The sequence below is a fragment of the Xiphophorus hellerii genome, chromosome 7, assembly GCF_003331165.1.
Source record: "Xiphophorus hellerii strain 12219 chromosome 7, Xiphophorus_hellerii-4.1, whole genome shotgun sequence".
Taxonomy (NCBI): domain Eukaryota; kingdom Metazoa; phylum Chordata; class Actinopteri; order Cyprinodontiformes; family Poeciliidae; genus Xiphophorus; species Xiphophorus hellerii.
Window position 1 is genome coordinate 14,083,490 of NC_045678.1, and position 23,238 is coordinate 14,106,727.

The following is a 23,238-nucleotide window of genomic DNA, read 5'->3' on the forward strand; positions in this document are numbered from 1 at the left end:
TGAAGAACTGTGATCACAATGGATCCAAGTTAGTGACATTATGCATTCTCAGAGACATCAGCAACATCTACTGTGAAGTAAAACAAGAAACGGAAAAGAAAGAATATAAAAAGTTGGGGTCACAGGACAGGGTAAGCCTAAGTGTGGTACCCATAGAGCAGATGGGGTGAAGGGTCATGCTCACGGACCTCACAGCAGCAGTTTGGCCGTGCAGTTGCAAGTTGAGCCCCCCACTATTGTCCCCGCTGCCCTCCCTGCCTCACGGGTCGAATAGTGTTCTGTGGAGGCAGTTCTGTTGCCAAAATCTTTTTAGCTTGAAAGGAAAACAAACCCCCACTCAAATTTTGGAAGAGCACAGAGACAGATGGGTGTAGCAAGTACGCAGAGAGACAAAACAAATGCGCATCACAAAGAGAAGACTCTCTGAAATGGTCGATGCTCCTTTAACACCATGATGGGTTTATTTTTACAGTCTGCTTAACACTTCTGAATTCACAACGTCCCTGAATTCGAACATCAACAAGTTTAACCCACATTCTCTCATTTCTTTTTGTCTATTTCTGCTCCTCACAGTCACCGGGGCGCATAGATGCTGAATGAGGCCATCTGTGAGCTCTTGTGAAACAAAAGCTGAGGCTTTTATCTGTTTTTGGAAGGTGGCAGAAAACAAAACCTCAGCTGTACTGATGCTCTGCTATTTTTTGTGCATATAAAGCTTTATGGACCATTAAGTCTGTTCTCCTCACTGTCTTCACTGCCCTTTATACCCCTTTTGTACATCTACATATTGCCATTTGGTCCCTTCGTTCTTCTCTTTCATATCTGCAAACTAATTTTGCACCAATACACTTAAACCACTGTGTGTCAGCTGGTTGTTTTTATGAACTGAAGGTAAATTGTCAAAGAAATGCTCAAATTTTGTGTATCCTTCAAAGTAAGTATTATTTCCATTGATTGTGATATTGGAAACCAGTTTGGGCCACTAAATTCTTAAATATGTCAGCCTGTGATAACTTTAACTTACCTCCTGCTGGTATTATTTCCTACAATAAGGTAGAAAATATGAAGAAAATAATTGGGGGTTGTCTGTTTTCAAATGAGGTATGTCTCGTTCCTATGGCACAGGCATGAATACGTTTTTAAAATCTATTACCTTCAAAATCTCAAAAACTTTCTGATGAATGTTTAAGTTAAAAGTCCCTTTATTAAGATGTGAGAACATGCAGGCCTGACTGGAGTCGTGAAGTGCTCTCTGTTCCCCAAATGTTTACTAATGATCAGCAAGCTGTTAGAAGAGATCTAAACTTTTTTTTTCTAACATTTAAGAAATACTGTATATTTATGTTTAAACTTGCTGTGTAAATGTTAGGATCTTGTTAAACCCTGCTATTTTCCACTGAGGTTATCATACAGTGCCAACCTCACATTAGTGCAACCCTGGTAGGTATGAATTGATTTATGGTAAGTAAGAACATCCCACTGCAGATGGGTGTGTTTCATTTCCAAAGAAGGCAGATATAATTAAACTAAAACAATGAAGGTGCGAAGGAGTGAAATTACCAGCAACCGTTGTGACCTTTTCAACTTGCTGCTTGTTACTATTAAATCAAGCATGCCAGTAATGCAAAAGAATACATGTAACACTTTCATATCATATTTGCACAGTTTCTGTGCAAATATGATATGAAAGTGTTACAGATCCACTAGGCTGTTTGGTTAAAGTCTAGGATAATACACACACACATAAAAGTACACGCAAAAATAAAATAAAATAAATAAATATATATAATAGGAGGCTACAGTTAGATGAAAGATACCCAAAGTTTTATATGAGTGAGAGCATTTTTAGCAGACATTCAAACATCTCTAAGGTAAAGAGATGTGTGTTTTGTGTCCAAACATCAAGCTAGAAAATTGGAGTCTAATTTGGATAATTTTTTTTTTTTTTTTGCATGCATGCATGGATCAAGAACAGACAAAAATAATTGTAACTTTTGAAGACAGAGACAAGACATTCAATCTTATTGTAAAAAAAAAACAAAAAAAGACTTCCATCTAAATGATAAATTATCAAAGTTTAAATATTTTGAAAAAATATTCAACAGTGTGCTTCTGGGCCTCATGTGACATGCAGAAAAAAAAAACAGACACTAACCAGAGAGAATGAGCACCATACCTCAGAGCATTTCGCCGTAGTTTGAAGTTTTTTCTTTCCAACTGGGAAATAAAATCCAGAAATAGCTTGATCTCAGCTGAAGAGATCTAAGATACGGAACAAACGTGAGAAATACCAACTCCCAGTTCGCTCTACATCCACACCAACAGGCTTGAAATCCTCCACTGACATCCCACCAGAGAGCCCGTGAGAGTTTAAGAGACAGGGAGGAGAAAAAGAGGGGGAGGTGGGGAGTTTGGGTTAAAAACGGGGGGAGTAGTTGAAAGGGAGAGAGTCAGTGAGAGTACGATGGAGGGAGATTTAGGAGTTTACACGTCAGTGCCTGTGCTTGTGTGTTTGTAAAGAGAAACAGAAAGGGAGAGAGGTCTAAATCTCTAATTACAAGTGCTTATCAAAAGCCCATAAGCAGATGGTGGGAATAAGTGACACATGACTATTTACACTGTATGACATGTGTATTATGTGCCTGTGTGTGATGTAGTCGGATAGTAGAGGAGAACTAAACTCTGAAAAAATACGGTGAAGCATGCAGGATATTGAGACAAGCAGAAAAACAAACTAGATTTCATCTCACCTCTCTTATCTCATTTTTAACTTCTCATTCTCCATATTATGATTCTGAACTGGATGAAACAGAGAAACATGCTTTTTTAAAATTAATTTTATTTTATCAATATTTTAGTCTATTAGGTAGCCATTATGAGGATGTGCCATGTCAGTGAAAAAAAAGTTCCTATAGTGGTGGCTCTGTATGCCTCAGTTTCCCATTTTTAGCAGAGGAGTTTAACCTAAGCATTAACAGCCATTCCATGTAGATAGTTACTGAAATCCATTTCCTCTCATTTTGATGTTCAATTTTAAACTCAGCGAGTCCCATGTGTAAATACCTAAATGTAGAGTTTTTGTCGTGTGATTGGCTGATTTGTTGTTTCTGTTAACAAGAAGCTGAACAGATGTATCTAATAAAGTGGAATGTGAGTGTACTTGTATCCATTCATCCATTGTCTTCTGCTTACTCAAGATTGACGGAAACCCTGACATCCCTCTCCCCAGTGACACATTTCTCATTCTTTCAAGGCCTTCTAAGAACTTATAGTCCCTCTAGCAGCTTCTTGTTTTTCTCCAGTGACTCTTCTCAGAGCCTGAAAAAGAGCCAAAGTGAGGCCCTAGAAGACTTTCTGATCAAATACCTGAACCATCTCGTCTAGTTCCATTTGATGTAGGGGATTCATTGACTCTGACGCCCCACCGGACACCGGAGTCCCTTCAAAACAGAGTCCAGAAAACCTATAGCCAACTGTATCAAGGATATTGTTCTTTTACTTATAATCCATAGCTACTGAACATTGGTTAGGTTCAGACAATAGATGGGGATGTAAATAGATGTTTAGCTCTTTCTTCAGCAGAAGGTAACTGGGATAGCACCTAAATAAATCTCCTGCTCCATCCTACCATCAATGTAGAGAAGAAAATTATTATTTGACCTTTATAGGGTGAGCTGCATCAGTTACATAGTTGAAAACCGAACCCAGCATTTTACAAAAAAGTGGACACTCCGTCAAATACTGTTGAAATGTGTTTGTGTGTGAAGGCAAATGTGACTGCATATGTGAGTGACTTCCAAAGTAGGCATAAAGAAGAGTAGAGATTTGCAGGAAGGAGGGTTAGGGCAGAAATTTCTATCCACTCATCCATTTGATGATTTCCCCCCTCTGATCTGCAATATAAAAGTCTCATGTCTTTGAGAAAACTGTCAGATAAAGATGAACATGAACAAAGACAATGTTCTTTTCATTCTTTTCTTATGCAGATTGTCCCCCTATTGGGTTATTTTACACACAGAAGCACAGCTACATTAATTATTGATCATCTTATATTTAAGTAGATCTCATGTTGTTCGGAGGGAACAACATAATAAAGCTGAATAATGGTAAAAAGGAATAAACTCAAGACATGTTTTCAAAATTAAAATCTGATTTGTGAGGTCACATTAAGTTGGTACAAAAACTGCAACAAAGCAAGCACAGAGCATGTAGCTTAGATTTTAAAGTTACATGTGACAAAATCTCATTTATAGATAAACTAAATCCTCGCTTAAACTGGAAATCCAGGCAGCTATTCAGTCAGTTCAGCAGCAGGGCTGTGGATCAGCCTGATAACTCTGAGCTGATGGCAGTGGATCAAACTAATCCCAAGATACGACATAAGTATGTAAGTATGTACATGGAATAGCCATGCTCCATATTAAAGCACCCTGAGATTGTCTAAGTGCAGTACATTTTGGATGCTGAGGGCGGAAAAGATGAATGCGAACATATGTATAGAGTGAGTTGCAGGATGTGAACTTCTGTGCCGATTCTTGCAAAAAGCAGAGCAAGCTGGATGCTACAATCAGGATTCAGGATCACCTTTAGCCCTCCTCATCAGTCAGACCTGTCCTGAAGCTACCAAACTGTGAGAAAGGGAGGATGGAGGGCAATAATGCACAGAAGGAGAAAAGGCATGCTATGATCCAGCAAATAGAAGAACGTGTGAAGAATGAGGAAGCAGATATTCCTCGTTTAGTAACCTATTTACAACAACAATCAGTTTAATGCAGTACATTTAGTTTACATTTAAACCCTCTGCAGAATGCACTAAGGTATAGCTGCTGATTTTGCTTGATCTGCAGTATTGGAAACAAGGGAAAATTAGAAGTATGCATGTAATTATTTGTGTATGTTTGTTTGTTTGACCTTGTTTTGCCATTTTATGCCCTTCGAGGTTTTACACAGTGTTCATCTTGTTTGTTTTATCTTCTTGCAGTCACTCATGTTCCGTATTCTCACTGTGTCTGTAATTCGTTAAGTTTACAGACACAGTGCCTTCTGCTTTCACAAAGTTCAGAATTTTCTAACAACTGTCATGTGCCCTACACTTGTGTTACTGTGGTTTACGTTATGTTTTGTCAGATTATAATTAAAGTTGCTTCTAATCAATTTTGCGCAGCTTTTTCCCATGCAAGTTGGAAACTGCTAGAACAGTAGTGTCGCTGTCTTGTGTCCACTATGTTGCTTCACTACATTTTTCAAAATGTTGACCTTTTTTCATGGATGTTTGGAGCATCAGCTGTTCTTTGTACTTGAAGGATGATGGTATAGCGTGTGAACTACACACAGTGCCAGTATGTGTACACACAGTTGGTCTCATTTCCTGATTCTCCGGTCAGACGCTGGTTTCTCTTTTGAGAGCCGAGCCCACAGTGACATCAGCTTCCGCAAACACACAAGGCATCACCATGGCATCGCACAAAGACATTTCTGGCCTAAGGGGAGGGAGAGCAGCATCATGCTTTACACATTTGTAGGAGAGATCTGAGTTCTGCACCCCTCTTCTCTCGTACCCTCCTCCTTTCACTTTTTTCTCAATTGCTGTTTGTTCTGTTGCCTGCTGCGGTAAACAGCACAGCCGGCCCATCAAAGAGCTCCTCTGATTTCCCATAGCCCGGTCTGCTCTCCATTATATATTGTAGCTTCATTATGTCTATCTACTCTTCCATTAAAAGTTACCATTATCCACTAAGTCCTTTTGAACACTGTCTGGGCAAACTCACATTTTAGTCTGCCTTCTTCAGTTGCAGACTTGATTTGTTGTGTAGTCAAGAGGAGCCGTGACAACAAAGGCAAAAGACCAAATGAAGAAGTGACCACCCGCAAGGCTCTGTCAAACTGTTTGGTCTAATGGACAGAATTACTGTGTGTGACAAAGAGGAATAATACAGTGTTTTGTAGGATGCATCTTTTGCTAAAAAACTGTTACAAAGCAAAGTACTTTTGTTTTCTCAAATCCTAATTAGAAATGAATAATGTCTTCAAATGGTAAAACCCAATTTTTTGTGTGTTTAAAAAGAGTTTGGTAATTACCAAAATTGAGATACTATGAAAGATCTTTGATGAATGCAGCATTACAACAGCTCTGCAAGAAGACTTTGTTGTGTGTGGCTTGGTGTCTGTTAATTTTGTTTGTGCTGATGCTTTTGCTGAAGCTGGAGCACATGGAGAGAACCCATGCTTGCACACGCAAAACACACAAACTCCATGCAGAAAACCCCCAGATACACACCCAGCACCTTCTTACTGCAAGGCAACAGCGCTACCAACTGCGTCACTGTGCAGCTAGGCTCTTTGACTCCATATTTGAAATGCACTGCCACCAATCTGGGGGTAGAAAAATGTCTTTATCATCTCCTGGTTTGATTATTGTAATGTGCTGTATTTCTGGGTCAGGCAGGCTGCTCTCTCTTGCCTTCAGCTTGTCCAAAATGCGGCGGCTTCTCTACTAAAGTGATCACACAGGAAAGAACAAATCACTCCTGGTTCCTCTTCGCTGGCTCAATGTGTTCTACAGAACCGATAAAAAAAACCAAAAAACAGGCTTTATAAATAAATCTGATTGAATTTAAAATGCAGCTACACGTTACATTGTTTAAGAAACAGAGCTATTTCCAGCAGCAGCAAAAAGAGAAACTTACAATTTACTCTGCTTTGGTGGAAACTTGAGACAGAACCAAGCCAACAGGAATAACTTATTAAATATGATTTTGGTCAAAAGGTGAAAACCTGGACGTGATAGATTAGATTTGGAGTCTGTTGATATCTGAGATTCTAGTCTCTGTTTGAAACTCTCATTTTGAAGTAACAAAGGAAGCAGTGCTTAGGTTGACGGAGATGGCTAATACATACTGTCATCTCCTTGACAGCACTCATTTACACAAACAGTAATGGAGCATCTCCAATTTTTAAACTGTTTAGCAGGATTTTGCATACGGAATAGAAAACAAAACAGAAAAGATAAATGGCAAGCACACCTCAAATGGGTAACTCTTAAAATGGGTATTTTTTCTAAATCTCAATTTCAAAACCCATAATACTTAGAGAGCACAGAATAGAACAGTTTTACACAAAATAAAGATTATTTAAATAATTGATTGATCTGACTGTGAAAACAAACAAACAAAAAATATTATCATTGTTTCCAAAATCTCATCTAATTCTCAAGAGTCCAATGTCAAGTGTCATCTTGTCTGACAAACTGGATGCACTATGTACTAATACTTCAGTATTAGAGCATCTCTAATCACTCCTGTAGGTAACAGTGCCTCAACAACATAAGCACATCTAAAGGCATATACAGATTGCTTATCTATACATTGTGCAAAACTCTTATTTCTCTATCTTTGTTATTACCTTTAGTACTTTTAAGCAGGATAATTTCTTCCAGAAATCTGGTTTGACAAAGTCATTGATCAGCTTCTTTGAAACTGCTGACAGCATCTGCCTGCAGTTTCTCTTGAAGCTAAAAATATGCTTGTAAGCTTGGTTTCCACTGTTCCTGTTTCACCTTATCTTGATGTCTCTCTCTTCTTCTGCCACATAATGTCTTTGCTTCCTGTGGCCAAAAATGGAATAACAATCTCATCCCACATTATCATTTGCACACATTTGCATTTTATTACATCAAACTTCTTACATCAGCTAAATATGTAAAGGCTTGTTCGAATGAGAGCATCACAATGAAAAACTTGCATTTGAAATAAAATAAGACAAGATGCTTTGTGACACGATAATTCTGCTTAAAATGTTAAGTAATATGAAGCATTTTTAAAGCTTAAAAGTTGAAAAACGAGCCTCAAGTTGTGCTTGCTAAGTGTGGGGTTATATAAAAAAAACACATTGATCTGAATGTTTTGACTTGAACAGCAACATAAGTGAACATTGTAAATCTTAAGAGCCTCAACATATTGTCTGTTTCATATTAGATCTGACTGTTCATCACTGGAAACATGCAAAATGCGTTTCTGCCAGTGCAGAAGTGGCTGATTGTGTTGTTCATTTGTATAAGGTGATACATTTTAAACAAGCTTAAAAGCACCCAGAAAGGTAGAGTCTCCTTCCATGGAAATGTTGGCCATCGACCGGGGGATCAAAAGCTCCAAGTAGTCTCCCTTCTCCAGCTTTACAATACCTGCAGGATTCAGATGTCGACTTCAGACAGGTTGCGTAAAGTAAATCCCAATTATAATGTAACTTAAGTTAAAGAGACAATATTTTATCTCTTTAATGAGTTGCTATTAGTGGACATAGTACATGGCACAAGCTCACCTCCTGTGTAGCAAGTGTTGAAAGCGTAATCAGGGTTCATGCTTTGGATGCAGCGGAACAAATGCACATCCTGATCCTCATTTCCCACAACATGCCTCTTCCATCGTATCACCACGTGGCCCATTGTAAAGGTGCTGTCCATGTAGTAGACCTACACAAACCAACGAATATATGGGTTATGTTCATTGTAAAAAGTTCTGAAAGTTCTGAGGCAGGAAAACAAACATTTTATAATTTGTCTGACCCTTCCTCAAAATTAGTAATTAAACGCAGCATATACTCAGAGGGAGCACACCCGTTTTGAAGCATCCTGTGTAAAGGAAAAGAAAGCTACGGTTTTGCAAATAGAGTAGCAGCAGCCCCCAGTGTACAAATTAGAAAACTGCAGTACTCGAGCTGACCTGACTGTAGACAAAGTAGAAACCAGCCTCGTTGACTACAATGCGATCCCCATCTGTCTCCAGGGATGAGCCTCTCCTCAGCCCAGTTTGCCAGGGGATACCTGTGTACGGACCCGAGGAAAGTTCTGGTAAAAGACAGAGCATCTTGTTAGAAAAGAAGCAAAAAAGACACCAACAGTTGACATGCAAACATATTTTCTGTAGGTTTTAAGCTGGAACATTTATCTGCATGTTTATTTCCAAAGTAGAGGAAGTATAAATAAAAGCAAAACCGGAAACAGTGTACCTTTCCTGAAGGGTTTTCTGCTGTTGTTTGCCAAAAGCTGCAGACAGGAGACAGAACCTGGTATAAAATGCAGGAGAATTGTATTAGTTCTCTGTCACCTTTTGGGTACTTACACTAAAATAACTAGGTAATTGTGAATTCTACTTGTGGATTTTTCTGTAATCAACTGAAAATGAGTATTTGGATCCGCATTACAACTAGAACAAATTGAACTCCATGCTATTGAAACTCAAGACAAGGTTCCCTTCAAATATCAATCCAACTCTTTATCCATAAGGTTTACCAAGACCTCTGCAAATCCTATGTGCTATAACAGTTTTAACTGTTCTAGGAAGGCTTTCCAGAAGGTTTAGAAATGTTATTATGGGAAATTCTGACCACTCTTCCAAAATACACATGGTAAAAGACTAATGTTAGATGAGAAGACTTGGCTCAGGGTCTCTAATTCATCCCAAAGGTGTTGCAATGGTTTGAGGTCCTTGCAGGGCTGGTCAAATTATTGCACAACAAACTAGCTAATTGTGTTGTGTTGTAATGTTTTTAGTGGCCTTGTTTTGTGCTCCTCTGGACAGTCATGTCAAAAAAGCAAACAGACTCCTCTCTGTAGGTCCCACAACATTGGGAACGTGGGACTATCCAAATATATCAGTGTGCAGAACAATTAAGAGCTAATTTCACTGGAAGAGGAGAATCCTAGCTCCTGAAGAACATCCCACACCAGGATCCACTGTAGATCAAAAATGTGGTGTAGAGTCAAAATTGCACTTCACACAATGCAGACAGACAAGTATTGCTCTCCTGGCAATTGCTGGTGACTTATGTGCACCATGCATCAGCATCCGCTGAGCCCTAACACTTGGTGGCTGTGTTACTGTTGTCACTTCCACTTTGTTATAATTCTGCTGTTGCAGTACTAACAGTGACAAAATTTCTTGACTGTGTTCCTGAGCGTGACCCATTCTTGTACTTGTTTGTCTTTCTATGCCTGTGATAATTAAAGCGATAAGAACTCATAAATTAAATTAAACAAATGAGCAAATACTTTTGGCAACACAGCGTAGACAACACCGTCTATTCAGCACAGGACCCCGGTCATTACTGTATGTTATGTTATGTGCAAATGGTAAGCATTTTATTCAAACATAAAATTGTAGTTAAAAATGTTCCTGTATCTAGAATGATGAGAACTGCTTATAAGTAAAATCAAATTTTTTCTGAAAAATCATGGTTCAGAAAATAGTCCAGACTGTCAAAAATATTTCACAATTCTGAAACCAAAAGTACACTTTAAGCTGGCAAATGTAATTTTTTTTATAGTTGTTGCTTATTTTTTTATTATTTCCAACACAACTTTTCCAAGCCTGCGAATTGCTCTGAAATAAAACTGAAGTAGAAATATAATTAGTACAATATAGCCAATTATAAACATACAAATCTTACAATTTTGATCAGCTGACAATTCTTCTAGCTCCTGAAATATGCTAAAATAAATGTGCACATATATATGGTAGTTTCTGCAGAGTTTGCATGTCATACATCACATCAAATATCAAATGTTTGTCTGTCTTACCTGAGATCTCTGATTCAGATATTGTTCTTCTCCTTCTTCTTATTTGACTGAAAGCATTTTGAGACTCTGGTAAATCCTGAAGCTCTTTGATATTTTCTCTTCCTTTGATGTTTTCAGTCTGTATGTACACGATTACCGTTTTTAGAAACACTGTGAAATACAACAATTGAATGTTAGTAGAAAACCCTACTGACTGTTACTTACCTGATCTCTGTGGGTGACCTTTTGCCCCTCTTCTCTCATGCGGCTGATGTCTGTCTTAAGCCCCTCTACTTCAGCTCTCAGATCCAATAACTGGTACAAGGAGAGAGCTGACAGAGAAGACGAGGTGACAGCAGCCAGTGTCAGCAGGAAAACTGGCCAAGATACCCTTCCTTCAGATGCAACTTGTCCAGTTCCTTGCTTCACATCTGCTAAAACTGCCATCGCTGGGGAAGTTTAAACCCCCAGACACTTCACACTAGCAGCATGATCGTTTTTACTCCTAATCTATTTCTCTTCCTACAGACTTAGATTACGAACAGTGAATGTTTTCTTCTCTAATTATGTTTTTTCAGGAGCCACAAGCTAACTGAGCCTGGATTCGTTCAGTCCTGACTTCCTTAACTCTTGTTTTCTTTCAGTGGCCGAATCTTGATTAGTCTGAGAGACTACGCAGTACAAATAAGCCAAACAAAAAGCAAATGAGCTTCCTCCTCCGTTGTTCCGCAGAAGAAACCACACCAACAGCTTCCTGCCTGACCAGCAGCATGCCAAATCTCTTTTAACTTTTTTGGCTTTCATTACCAAACACATCCCTTTCTTTCCCAATCCAAACAATGAACTCATGGCAACATATAGGAAGGATTGTTGATATGAACACAGCTCCTCTGTGATCTGCATGGAGGGATTTCAAGCTAATAAACACTTGAGACCACATTATAAATGACTAAAATTGTCACAGACTGAAATGAGGAAGTGCAAATCTTGCTTCTTCTTCAAACGGCCCCATAACACGGCAAGACAAACTTTAATTCCGAGAAATAAAATGTGAAGTAGAGAAAAGTTACACCAATAGTCTTCTATTTCTTCAAAATTATAATTATTGTCATTTTTGTACTTTAGTTTCCAATAATAAAGTTCAAAGTAAATGTTTTATTTTTACAGTTTTCAGTGGCAGAAGTTATGGTATATGAAATGAAAAACAAATATATTTTAATGCAACAATTGACTCACTTCTGCTTACCGAAACATTGCAAAATTCTTGTAAATTTGCTAAATTTAATATAAATCAATTTAATTTAAATAAATATATATACAGTATTTATTGAGTTCTGAGAAAGACACTATGCAACAAAGCACGGAGGCTGTATGAAAAGGACTAAGTCAAACTCAGATTAAGCTAAGAAATTTTATAGCCACATTTTCCTGCAAGACTTTACAGTCACTCAATCATGACTTTGTTTATAAAAAGTGGCCTTTTGGACTGCATATTAAAAAAAGCACAAAAAAAAAACATGTTTTTGTCCTAAGCAACAGCTAGTTGTGAAACATTGTGAAAAATACCACTAGTGAGTCACTACTCAGTTATTTGAAATATGTATAACGGTTTTTCAAAGATCTGAGGTGAGCTACATTTGATATGTTTGACCTCAGAAAAACATATTTTATTTGGCAATCCAACAAAAAACAGAGCAAAATTAATTTAGCTACAGAAAAGATTTTTTTTGGCTTTTTTCAGCATTTTAACAGTCTTACCCTCCTCCATCCATGAAAAGCACATTTCTTGCTCTTTCTACAAACTTGTCACTTGTATGCAGGTCCTCTATGGTTGACATGGCCCTGTCGGTGGTTATCAAATTTCTATGTGGGTGACCTTTGAAGGTCACTATTGGACTAGATTTTTCTTTTAAATGATTGAATAGTAATACACACCTTACTTTTTGCTTAAGGTAATTAGAGACCATATATCTTTTCCTTCCACTTTATATATGTGTGTGTTTCTCTCACATAAAATCTCAATAAAATACATTGACATTTGGGGTAATAATACAACAAAGGATGAAAAAGGTTTTTTTTTAGAATATTAGGCGAGAAACTTCATCAATTGTCAAACTTTCATGTTGGTCATAAAACAGCTTCAACAAAACAGCCACTATAGTTTGGAAGTACTATAAAACTGGACAATGCAACGAGGAAGTCATTTTTTATTGCTACACAGATATACTCTAAGATACCCTGGGCATGAGGTCATCTAAAAGAGACAAATGAGAACATTCATGTGTTCTGTGGTTAGGTGACTTCATGCAGGTTTCAGTTTTCATCTGGAAAAGAAAAAAAAGGCAGTTGGATGTCTTCAGCTAAAGGTGCAAAACTGAATGTCTATGAAGGTGACACGGATTTAGCAGTTTACATAAATGTGAGGATATTGTTGGATAGAAAGGCATACTTGTATTAAAACTGAAATGGTATTGCAACATATGCTTTTACTTCCAAATAATCTCCTTGATTATTTCAGCAAAATAAAACCGTAAACGAAATCAGACATCATTTTCCAAGACTTACAAGTGCGTTTTTTTAATATATACAACATCAAGTAACCTTATACTATCACCCCACAGTCACACATGGTGGTGTGGCAACATTATGCTTTAGGAAAGTTTTTCTTCTGGTGATACAAGAAAGCTGGTCGGGGCTGTCGGTATAATAAATATAGCTATATTTAGGATAATCCCTGAAGAAAGAAACAAACGTGAATCAAAACACCATTTTACTGTATCAATTTATTGCATGTTACAATACAGAAAATAGAAAGTGAAAATGTGTGCTTACAAAAGAAGTTGAAAGAATAGAAAAGATACATAACTCTGAAATGGAAAGTCAGTCAAAGCGACTGCTTTGTTCCAATGATAAAAACAGCTCATTCACATGTCTCATCAATGGTTCTTTAAAGTGAAGTCATGGTTTAAGATCAAGGTGCGTGTACACAAAGTATTTCAACACTGTGCATGTTCATTCAAGAAGCTTGCCAAGACGAAATGTAAACACATGCCAGCTTGCAACATCAACTCTTAAAGTCTCAAATTATGTCAACGTTTCCAACAGCAATCACTCTGATCTGTTCACAACCAGAACATAGAAAAATATCACTCAAAGTAGCTTTGCACACATAACATTTTTCTAAGAGAAAAAAATCAAGACATTCAATTTTATTATATACCGTGTGTTAAAGAAACCCATGTTTTGTGACAATCTAAATTAAGTGTTGCACTCATAAAAATAAGTTTAAACTAGAAGGTGAAACAACAAATGGGTGAAAGGCAAATATCTTCATGAATGAAGATATTTAATTAACAGCAGAAATATCTGAAACAAAGCTGGTGGAGGAAAAATAAGTTTATGTTCACAAAGCTAAACTTAGATTGCACAAAATCAGCATATGGATTTGATATCATACAAAAGTTGTGTGAACCTGTTTAGTGCAACAAGTGGTAAGAAGTCACAGAAGTTGGAGGAAGGACGATCATTACACAATCTTTTTTTATGATGCATTTTAGTTAAAGACCACGCTTACATTCATAGTGGCCGCAAACCATATTCAAGTTGTAGTTACATTAACAGACACCAGTTGGGTTTTTTCACTGCTGTCAATCTGTTTTTTTGTTTTTTTTTTTTTTAATCTAATATGGCTGAGACCTACTGAATTTATTCAAATGGCTTTCAAACCACTGCAGTGCAGTGTGCTGCATTCAGACAGCAAGAGTGGATAATAGGATTTTAATCTTCAGGTTTTAGCTCCATCCTGTGGAAGACATGCAGGAAAGGTTAATTAGCTCATTAAAAGCCCTCCCTAAGAGAGAAAAGCCATTTTGTTATAGAAGCACAGGGAGACAGGATCCTTCAATTAACAATTAAAATGCAAAGGATAATAGCTCATAAATAATCACAGACTAAAAACGCTCACACTTTATTCCCAGTGCTTAAGGAGCTAACAGATTCCGCCCTACTGTAATGCAACACACACATCAGCATACTTTGTATGTTTTAAAGGGGAAGGAACAAGCACTGACCAATTACTGGAAATCCCCAGTTCAACTGACCGGTGCATAAAACATGTAGGACAAACTGAAACCAACATGTGCCTTCGGAGTTCACAAAAATGTAGTTAGGATTTGTTGCAGTTCACCAATAATCTACAATGTTTTCTTGTTACTTAACAGTTTGTTTCTTTCCTGCTTATTATTAATTACTCATTTATTCACATTACCAGAGCTTGGAAATAAAATGTGGAAATTTTCTCCTGAATTATCGCAAATAGATTTACTTAACTGACCTAATCTCCACGTGAGCCACGCTGATTACCATAGTAACCAATTTTCTCTGAGTATTGCCACTTTGCACTAAGCATATCAATACTGTATAGTAGCTGCTTAGTAATGCCTAAAACTCATTTTGAGAGTTCCTCTGTTGGCTACTTGTACGAGTGGATCTTGATACATTTGAATATTTTCAGAAAATTGATTTATTTCAGTAATCCAACTTAAAAAAAGTTTAACTCATTTATAGATTAATTAAAACTGAGTGATATCATTGAATCGTTATGGCTTAGAACAATTAAAACCCCAAATTTAAATCCCAGAAATATGTTAAACTCCAGACAAGCAATAAAGAGTGACTTTAAACACAGAAGTCATATGAAATATAGGGATGACTGGTGAGCTGACTGAAGTCCAGTAGTTTTGACCCATTTCTGGTAGGCCACAAAGGGTCATTGACAAAGAAAGCTTTTCAAAGTTAGTTTATATTCTCTTATGCATATAAACTCATAGTTGAGAAAAAGGAAAAAATGTTCAGAAAGTGAGGACTGCATCTCAAGTCAGAGTCCCCAGAGGTACCACAGATGTACCCAAGACCTGTGTTACATGTGTTTCATTGGTTTTGTTAAGTCACTTCTAAACCAGTTAACACCAGAAGCACCTTACCTGGGCTGAGGTGAAAACAGAGGGGCCTGGTTTCGGATGAATAAAGATCCAAAGACCTTTTCCCACAGAAAAAAAAAGTTAATTTCACATTTCATTTCAAAATGATCACAGTCAGGATGGATTTTGGAAAGATACAGAATCCAAGTTGCTAGAAGTTCAGTGTGAAGTTTCCACAATTGTTGATGGTTTATGGAGCCATGTCATCTGCTGAGTTTTGTTCATAGTGTTTTATGACGTCTAACTGGAACTTTTAGAGCACTGTATGCTTCCTTTTGCTGACAAGCTTCATGGGGATACAGATTGCTAACATTTTTTATTGAACTTCCTGTAACCTTTTATTTTTTTATTATGTAAAGAAAGTCAATTTTACAGTTTCAACTATGTGTAAGCCTTTAGCATCTAAATTAACGTAAACACCTTTAAAATAATTACTGACAAATGATATACATGAGTATTACTTTTTCATTTAAATTCCAGAAATAACCATACTTTTTGACAGAAATCTAACTCATTCAGATGGATCTGTATTTTGAGTGCCTAATTCTTGAGAAAGCAGCTGCTTCCTGTCTCTAACAAGAAGTAGTTTGACAGGAAATAGTGAGTCACCTTATATTTCTCATCATTTCTTCAGTGTGAGCTAATGATAAATATGCAGCAGCTTCTCTTTATGTTAATGTATAAATATTGTTTGTGAGAATGTTGTGAAATGCCAAGCTGTTGCATGTACATGACACTAAGGGGGATGGGGACACATCGTTATATTCCTCAATGTATTCCTTGTAAAATGTAAGCACCCACACAAAGAAAGATTTGGTTAAATCTGAACTGAAACGTTCTGTGTATTAACAAATATATTTACACTATACCTCTACACACTACTCTAATTTACAAAATTAGACACGGATGTGTCAATTGTGTCTTTATCAATTTTCACACGAATGCCACAGGGCCTTTTGAGGGTAAACGTCTTTTAAAACTAGATCAGTTGATTTCTGGTCATTTCAAAAAACACACTTTATCAGATTCTTCTGTGGTTTCAGCACATCTTGTGATGTTAGCAACTAAGCTCTGGCTTCATTCATAGAAAGGTCATAGACACATCCATTCATATTTGAAGCACAAGAAAACCCACGGAGATATTACAATCTCCTCAACCCTTGAAATAGAGAAAATATTTTAGCATATCAAATTTACAGAAAAGTAGAAAGAGTGAAATAAAAACAAAAACCCAAACAAAAGCATAAAATGTACATTCACTCCAAAAATCAATGAAGTTTCTTAAATCAGCTCTTCACCCCCTAACCCTCCATCAGATGATGGTGACGCTGGCTGAGGCCTGAGCACTCTCCTCGTGGGCGTGGCTCTTCAGCAGGTCTTTCATGAACTGCTCTAAAGCAGCAAAGTAGCCCTGACACTGCCACGTGTCGTTGTGCGTGCCCTCTGGAAAGATGGCCAGCCGCTTAGTCCGAGCAAGGGACAGCTCATACAGTTGTTTCATCATAACCGGTGGGATGAGTTGGTCTGACAGACCTGACACAAACAGCGAAGGCATGCGGCACAGCGCCACCTGTCTATAGGACAGGAACTGATTCTTATAGCACCAGAAGGGCAGCAGGCGCATTGGCAAGAACGAGAAGAGAGTTGCAGCCATGTGAGGGATGCTGAGAAAGGTGTTTTCAACAATGATGGCCGCTATGCGGTGAGGGTTTACTGACGCAAGACGCACAGCTACAGCGCCTCCTAATGAGCGACCAAAGAGTACCACTTTTGTTTTGTCCAGGTCGGGGCGTGTCATGACATAGTCCAAGGTTGCTTCAGCATCCAGGTACAGCCCATCTTCACATGGCTCTCCCTCGCTTTTTCCATAGCCACGGTAATCCACCAGCACCACATTTGCTTTCAGATTGACCAGCATTAGAAGTGCGTTTGGCACTCTGTGACCAATATTACCTGCATTGCCGTGGAAATAAAGGATTGTAGGAGGAGCAGAGGAAGTGGGGCTGCTCTGATTGTTGGATGTGATGCCAGAAGCAGAATCTCCTCCTGTGTAACGAAGAAGGATGAGGTTGAGCTTCACACCGTCCTTGGTGCGAATAAACACATTCTCATGCGGGATTCCTGTTGGCATGGGAACATACAGGCGAGAGGAGGAAGGCTGGTCGGGAAAGTAGAGAAGAACATCCTGAAATTTGTAGAGGATGCCGGCTACAGATGCAAGGATGAGAGCGAGGAGGAAAAAACCTCCATACAGATGGAAAGTGAGGATGAGAGCCAAAAGTGAAACTCGGCAGGCACCCCAGGACCAGGATACTAGAGTCAGAGTGCACCGCTCCATCGCGCCCCACAGTCTCCAGGGCTTCTCCATGGCTGCACAAGAGCTGGGTCAGAAAATACACAATCTGCAAATAGAAAAAGTCCATGAGAATCAGAAGAGGGAAAAACAATTGTTAAAATCTGTAAAGACCAAAAATGCAAAAAGCACACAATTTCTCTTTCAAAAAATATTTCATATAAAATAGTAGGCATTGCAATACATATGATTATTATTTTTGGTAAGATAAATTTGAAAAGAAACACATAAAGCTACTTATGTAATGTTTTCTCAAAATATTAAATATAATTTTATCAAAATCACACTCAAGAATACTGAACCTTAGAGAACACCTTTAAAACTTACAATCTAAAAAGAATAAAATAAGAGCTGCATGATGTGCCATATCATAAGCAGTATCTGGATATTGTGAAGAAAAAGGACAGGAAAACATAAAATGTGAGTTACGCATAATCAATATTGTCATTGCACATGGTGTTGTGCAGCCCAAAATAATATGCATGGGAAATTAGGTCAATTTAAGAACCTCAAAAAAGAAACCTGGATGCTTATCAAACAGAAATTTAATCAAATATGAAAGACACAGGCACCTAAAAATAAAATCAGGGAGTCATAAAAAAAACAAACAAGAAAAACCAAAGGGCACATTTAGTATAATATCGTCACAAACATAGAGGACTAATGTATTATGTTAAATCTAAACATGTCTTGGTGTAATATGTTTAAATGTATACCAATCTATAAAGTAGAAACAAACATAATATACAATAAAAACATGATGATAAAATTAATATGATGCTTATTGGATTGGAAAATTTAACAGAGCAAACTACATTTCCTTATCTATTACAAGAAGAATCCCTGCATGACACAACTTTTTTAATAAAAAAATTAAAAAAGTGGCATTTAAGCAACTTAAAACTGGGCCATTTTGATTAAATATAACATCAGCATTCAGAGACATAAAAACAATACAAGAACGAAAAATGACTGAGCCCCACCCACAATGAAGAAATGGTACAAGCTACTGTCAACCTGGGAAACCTTGATGAAGGCTTACTGCGGTTGGATGTCTTCAGAGGTAGCTGTGCCGCTATGCACATAACGTCAAACGGCAACAGAAGTCATTGTAAGTCGTGTTTCTGGTCTTTCACACGGAACTCCCAAATCGATAAGGAAGATACCTCCAGTAAATGTGAACTAAAACCCATCAGAAATGTGACCATAAGTGCAGACCAGTTAGCTGAGTGCCAAGAATGCTAACCACTAAGCTATCTTTGGCAGCCACTGACTGTTAGCACGGCTGGATGTAGCTTTTGAAGCTAGCCACCTAGCTGTCATCAAAGGGTGGACTAAGTAGCCAGCTACTCACCCTTCTCTCATTTTTAGCGACTCAGTTGGATGGATTGCTTTCAAAATAACGACACAAAGACGGCGTAGTGACTGTCATTCAGCTTTAGATCGGTTCACGAGTTTATAATTAACGCAGAAAGACAACTGAATGACACCTACTACCGGTAGAGATGGCTACATAGGTTAGCATTGCTGGCGCAACCCATATTCAGTTCCGTGTATGAAACTCAGTCTGTAAAGGAGTTCCGGAAAATATGTGCTCAGTTTACGTTTAGGAATACATAATTAGCGTTATTTCAGGTGACAACCTTGACAAAACCTCATATAACACAATATTAAATGGTGGAGTTTAGAAAAATGTTGAAGAAATAAAAGTATGCAATTAATAATATATGTACAAGTCGTCTGCGCTTCTCAAACATTACCCACCAGATGTCGCTCTTGGAGAGAATATGAATTTCGAATATTTCCCTCTATGTTTCTATTCCTTTTGATAGTATAGTTCTCATTGTGTGTGTTCTACATATTCTTTGTACAGATCTTTCACAGACCATTTTCCTACATAGCCATAATTATACCTGCATAGTTTGTTTAGGAGACCCTTTCATTTATAATTTTTCCATACTTGTACAGTTTTCCACTTATATTTTGTCAGTGCTGCACATTTTTCACGTTTCAGTTGCCATTACTTTTTCAATTGTCTATATTCCGTGGGTTTCCTTTTACATGTTGCTGCAGACACAATTAAAAATAAATCTATTCTGTTGTATTCTTGTCTGAAGAGTACATTGTGTTTACAAATACAAATATGACAAAAACAGCCAAGGCAGGTTTATTGAAGTTTTTCCCACTTCTTAGGCTGCTCCTTGGTTTTGTTTTGATTTACATCTCAACACAATGTGTGACCTTGAAGTAGTCAGACTGATTTCATAAATTAGCACAGCTGTTGACTAATCAGCCAAGTTTTGTTGATTTAATTCTACAGTGACTCAGACAACATTGTAACCACGAGCAGGCCATACAGCAGAAGCTCCATCTGCCAAAATTACGACAAACTTTATATGAAGTTATCATCTTGAAGCTTCTAGTTTGTGCATTCACATCTGGGAGGGGAAATGTAAACACTAGAAAGCAACCTATGAGTCACTAACTGCAAATGAGTTATGCATAATTTTCAGATATTTCTTGGAAGTGTAATCACACATATGACGCAGTGGATTATATACTATATACAGAGCAACAACAATGACTGGTCACCTTTTTACAATTCCTAGTTCATCAAATTTATTTTTGAATTTGATGCCTGCAATATGTTCTGGTGAGGATGGGGTAAGTTTTGTCACTTTGTGAACAACTGTGTGAGCAAGTAGTCCAAAAGTTTAAAAACAACATATCCCAATGTCCAATTTTAAATAATTTAGGGATTTCTTTATCTACAGTCCATATTGCCATCAAAAAATTCAGAGAATCTGGAGAAATCTTTGCAAGTAAGCGACAAGGCCAAAAATCAACTTTGAATGCCCTGTCTTATCTGGACAGTGATTGTACAGGATTGTGTTAGTGCCCATGGCTGGAAGTAGGCAAGAAATCCACGGTGGTCATTAGGAGATGGACATTAGGTGTGATGCTTTCAGTTGTTGTTCCAAATACCTTGCTTGTAAGAAGTGGTTAACTGAATTACTACTGAACTAGTTTCTGTCTATTGTGCTCTAATCTTTGCCATCTACTGGACACTTTTGTCCACACAGCTGCTGCTCACTGGGCATTTTCTTTTTTTTCATTCCCTGTAAACTCAAGAGATGACTGAGTTCCAGATCAGGTGTTTTTTCCACCAGTCTGGCACCAACAAACATGCTGCATTCAAAAGTCACATTAATACCATTTCTTTCCTTTTCAGATGCTTGGGTTTAAGCTTCACCAACTTGTCTTTATCACATGTTGCTGGGATTGGGTGATTCCCCAATTGAGTTAACAAGCACTGGAACAGGGATACCTAAAAAAGTGCCTGGTGAGTTTAAAAACTACATACTATTATTATGTGCTATTAAAAATGTGTTAACCTAGAAAATATTTATTTTTAGAAAATATTTGCAGATCGTGCTCCCACATTTCTTCTAATTCTTAAAAAAAATTAATGTTTTATTTTAACTTTAATTTTAATAGATCATATATTCCCTTCCTCTTTGCTTTGCCTGTACATCACTGTTGCAATTAGAATGACTTATCTTGGAAACACAGGATTAAGAGCTGAAAGTGAATGACAGGGGTAAAATAGGATTTAACCTTGCTTTGCCATTTTGGAATGCAAACATATTTGCTATTTAGATTTGAAGTTAAATACAAAAATCTGCTATTGAGCTATGGTATCATTTTGTAGCCAGTGGCCTCGCGCAGTAAGGAACATTTTTTTTATTAATATAAATGCAGTAAACTGTGTAGTGCAACATGTATCCACACGAACACACACATATACTCATACTTGTCTCTTTGAATTATAGGCTGTGCTGCATTCTGATGGATTTGGTTTATAAGAGACTGACAGCTGGCAACTTCACTCTTTCTTACCTATGACTCAATTACCTTTGACATGGCAGTCAAAACATCTATTACGTACACACCAACAATCTTCCACACAACCCCTCTCTGTGACTTCACTCCAGATCCCATGGCTCAATTACTTGAAATATAGCACCAAACAGCTGGAGGGCTTTAGCTCAATAACACAGCGTCAGAGCAGCTATATGACGAGGAGTCATTGTGATGACCTGGCAGGGAATATGCTACCACCAGGCTGACGGAAATACTTATCATTCACCTCACAGCGTGCTACCAGTGGCCACCTAGGGACAAAGTAGACATTCCAAAAGGCAACCATGTTTCCCTTTGATTATGTTAAAGGTTGAACCTGAACTACTGCTGGAGCGCTGATGTTTCAGTTTGTCACAAGTATTTTATGACAGATGCAGTGACGTTATTGCAGTCGTTGCCTTTTTTTTCTTCTGGTTATGGTTATCTGAAATAAGTCATTATTATGACCAGTATAATACAATGTCATATCAAAGGTGATGAATGTTAGTATCTATGGCTACAATTCAGATATCTTGTCATCTTGGAGACAAAGCATTGATCTGAGTCAGAAAGGACGGGTATGCTGCAGCAACTTACTTTAAACAAAAGACTTAAGAGACTGCAACTGTTGCCATTACGTTGTTTTCCTCTTTAACTCTGAAGACATTTCCTCTTAACTCGTTGAAAATTTATTGTAATATAGTTCAAGACAACCTTAATTTGGAGTTTACAATTTTTAGCAATGTATATTAAAGGTAGAGCGAAGTGAAGCTACCCTTACTTGGCACTATGCCCATGCAAAGCATGACCTACACAGTGTGACTGCCAGGAATAAATTAACTGGAAATCGCTAGATTTCTAAAGCACCAATTAGGCAGCAGTGGTATGGCAGAGGAAGTAAATGTTTATTAAAGGCTACATTTCCTCCATTTCCCTTGCAGTAAACCTTCTGTTGCATCTTTGATGATATCTATCACTTTAATTGGCCATCCTATAGTTTTGTGTCTTCATATGTTTATTCTGGCTGAAATATGGCAATCATCTTGTGATATCCAGGGTAATTACATGGGAACTGGGCATACTAATTGTATCGGACTGTAACATGAGGCTTTTGTGTAAAGATGGGAGACTTATAATAGTCACTTGGTTGCTTTGCATGCAGAAAATTCAAGTATTCTGAGAAAATTATGCCATTTTAATGAAAGTAATCACATCATAAGCAACTTTAGAGTGTGAATAATGTTAAACTGGTCATTATCCATCTTTTGGTATTTTATGTGCATTTTTTATTCTTTCCTGCCAGTAATCAAAAACAGCTGCCCATTTAATGGCTGTAAATTTGGCAGAAAGCTTTTGTCAGGAGACATTTTATTTAACTTTGCATGAAGATTGAAAGCAAGGTCAGCTGCTAGTTTGGCCCCATCTGAAGTTCAAAACTATACTAAAACCTC

The 23,238-nt window shown here is 37.6% G+C and overlaps 3 protein-coding genes across 5 annotated transcripts in view; all 3 read right to left on the reverse strand.

Moving 5' to 3' along the window:
- myo16 (myosin XVI) overlaps positions 1-2,327 on the reverse strand; it is a 122,294-nt gene extending 119,967 nt beyond the window's left edge. Inside the window, exon 1 of the mRNA XM_032567383.1 lies at positions 2,177-2,327. The gene's annotated coding sequence lies outside the window, so the exon portion shown is untranslated. The remainder of the gene's footprint in view (positions 1-2,176) is intronic.
- Positions 2,328-7,639: 5,312 nt separating this feature from the next.
- Positions 7,640-11,268, reverse strand: tnfsf13b (TNF superfamily member 13b). The gene is made up of 6 exons (XM_032566689.1): positions 10,778-11,268; positions 10,574-10,691; positions 9,004-9,060; positions 8,718-8,842; positions 8,317-8,467; positions 7,640-8,179 (listed from the first exon to the last, which is right to left on the reverse strand). The coding sequence occupies exons 1-6, from the start codon at positions 10,997-10,999 to the stop codon at positions 8,067-8,069; spliced, it is 786 nt and encodes a 261-aa protein (XP_032422580.1). The 5' UTR covers positions 11,000-11,268; the 3' UTR covers positions 7,640-8,066.
- Positions 11,269-13,315: 2,047 nt separating this feature from the next.
- Positions 13,316-19,437, reverse strand: abhd13 (abhydrolase domain containing 13). 3 transcript variants are annotated; one of them, XM_032568112.1, is made up of 2 exons: positions 19,239-19,437; positions 13,316-17,933 (listed from the first exon to the last, which is right to left on the reverse strand). In XM_032568112.1, exon 2 carries the CDS (start codon positions 17,897-17,899, stop codon positions 16,844-16,846), a length of 1,056 nt encoding a protein of 351 aa, XP_032424003.1. In that variant the 5' UTR covers positions 17,900-17,933; positions 19,239-19,437; the 3' UTR covers positions 13,316-16,843. The 3 variants fall into 3 exon arrangements, with proteins under 3 accessions (XP_032424003.1, XP_032424004.1, XP_032424005.1); XM_032568113.1 differs by having other exon boundaries at positions 18,927-19,437; XM_032568114.1 differs by having other exon boundaries at positions 18,868-19,437.
- Positions 19,438-23,238: the final 3,801 nt, after the last annotated feature.

Bases quoted from the DNA above. Each gene is read 5' to 3' on its own strand.
- abhd13 (XM_032568112.1), bottom strand. From the start codon at position 17,899: ATGGAGAAGCCCTGGAGACTGTGGGGCGCGATGGAGCGGTGCACTCTG.
- tnfsf13b (XM_032566689.1), bottom strand. From the start codon at position 10,999: ATGGCAGTTTTAGCAGATGTGAAGCAAGGAACTGGACAAGTTGCATCT. The intron at 8,843-9,003 runs GTACACTGTTTC...GTCTTTTACCAG, and splicing joins CAGAAAACCCTTCAGGAAAG to AACTTTCCTCGGGTCCGTAC. The intron at 8,468-8,717 runs GTCAGCTCGAGT...TGGTTTGTGTAG, and splicing joins TCTACTTTGTCTACAGTCAG to GTCTACTACATGGACAGCAC.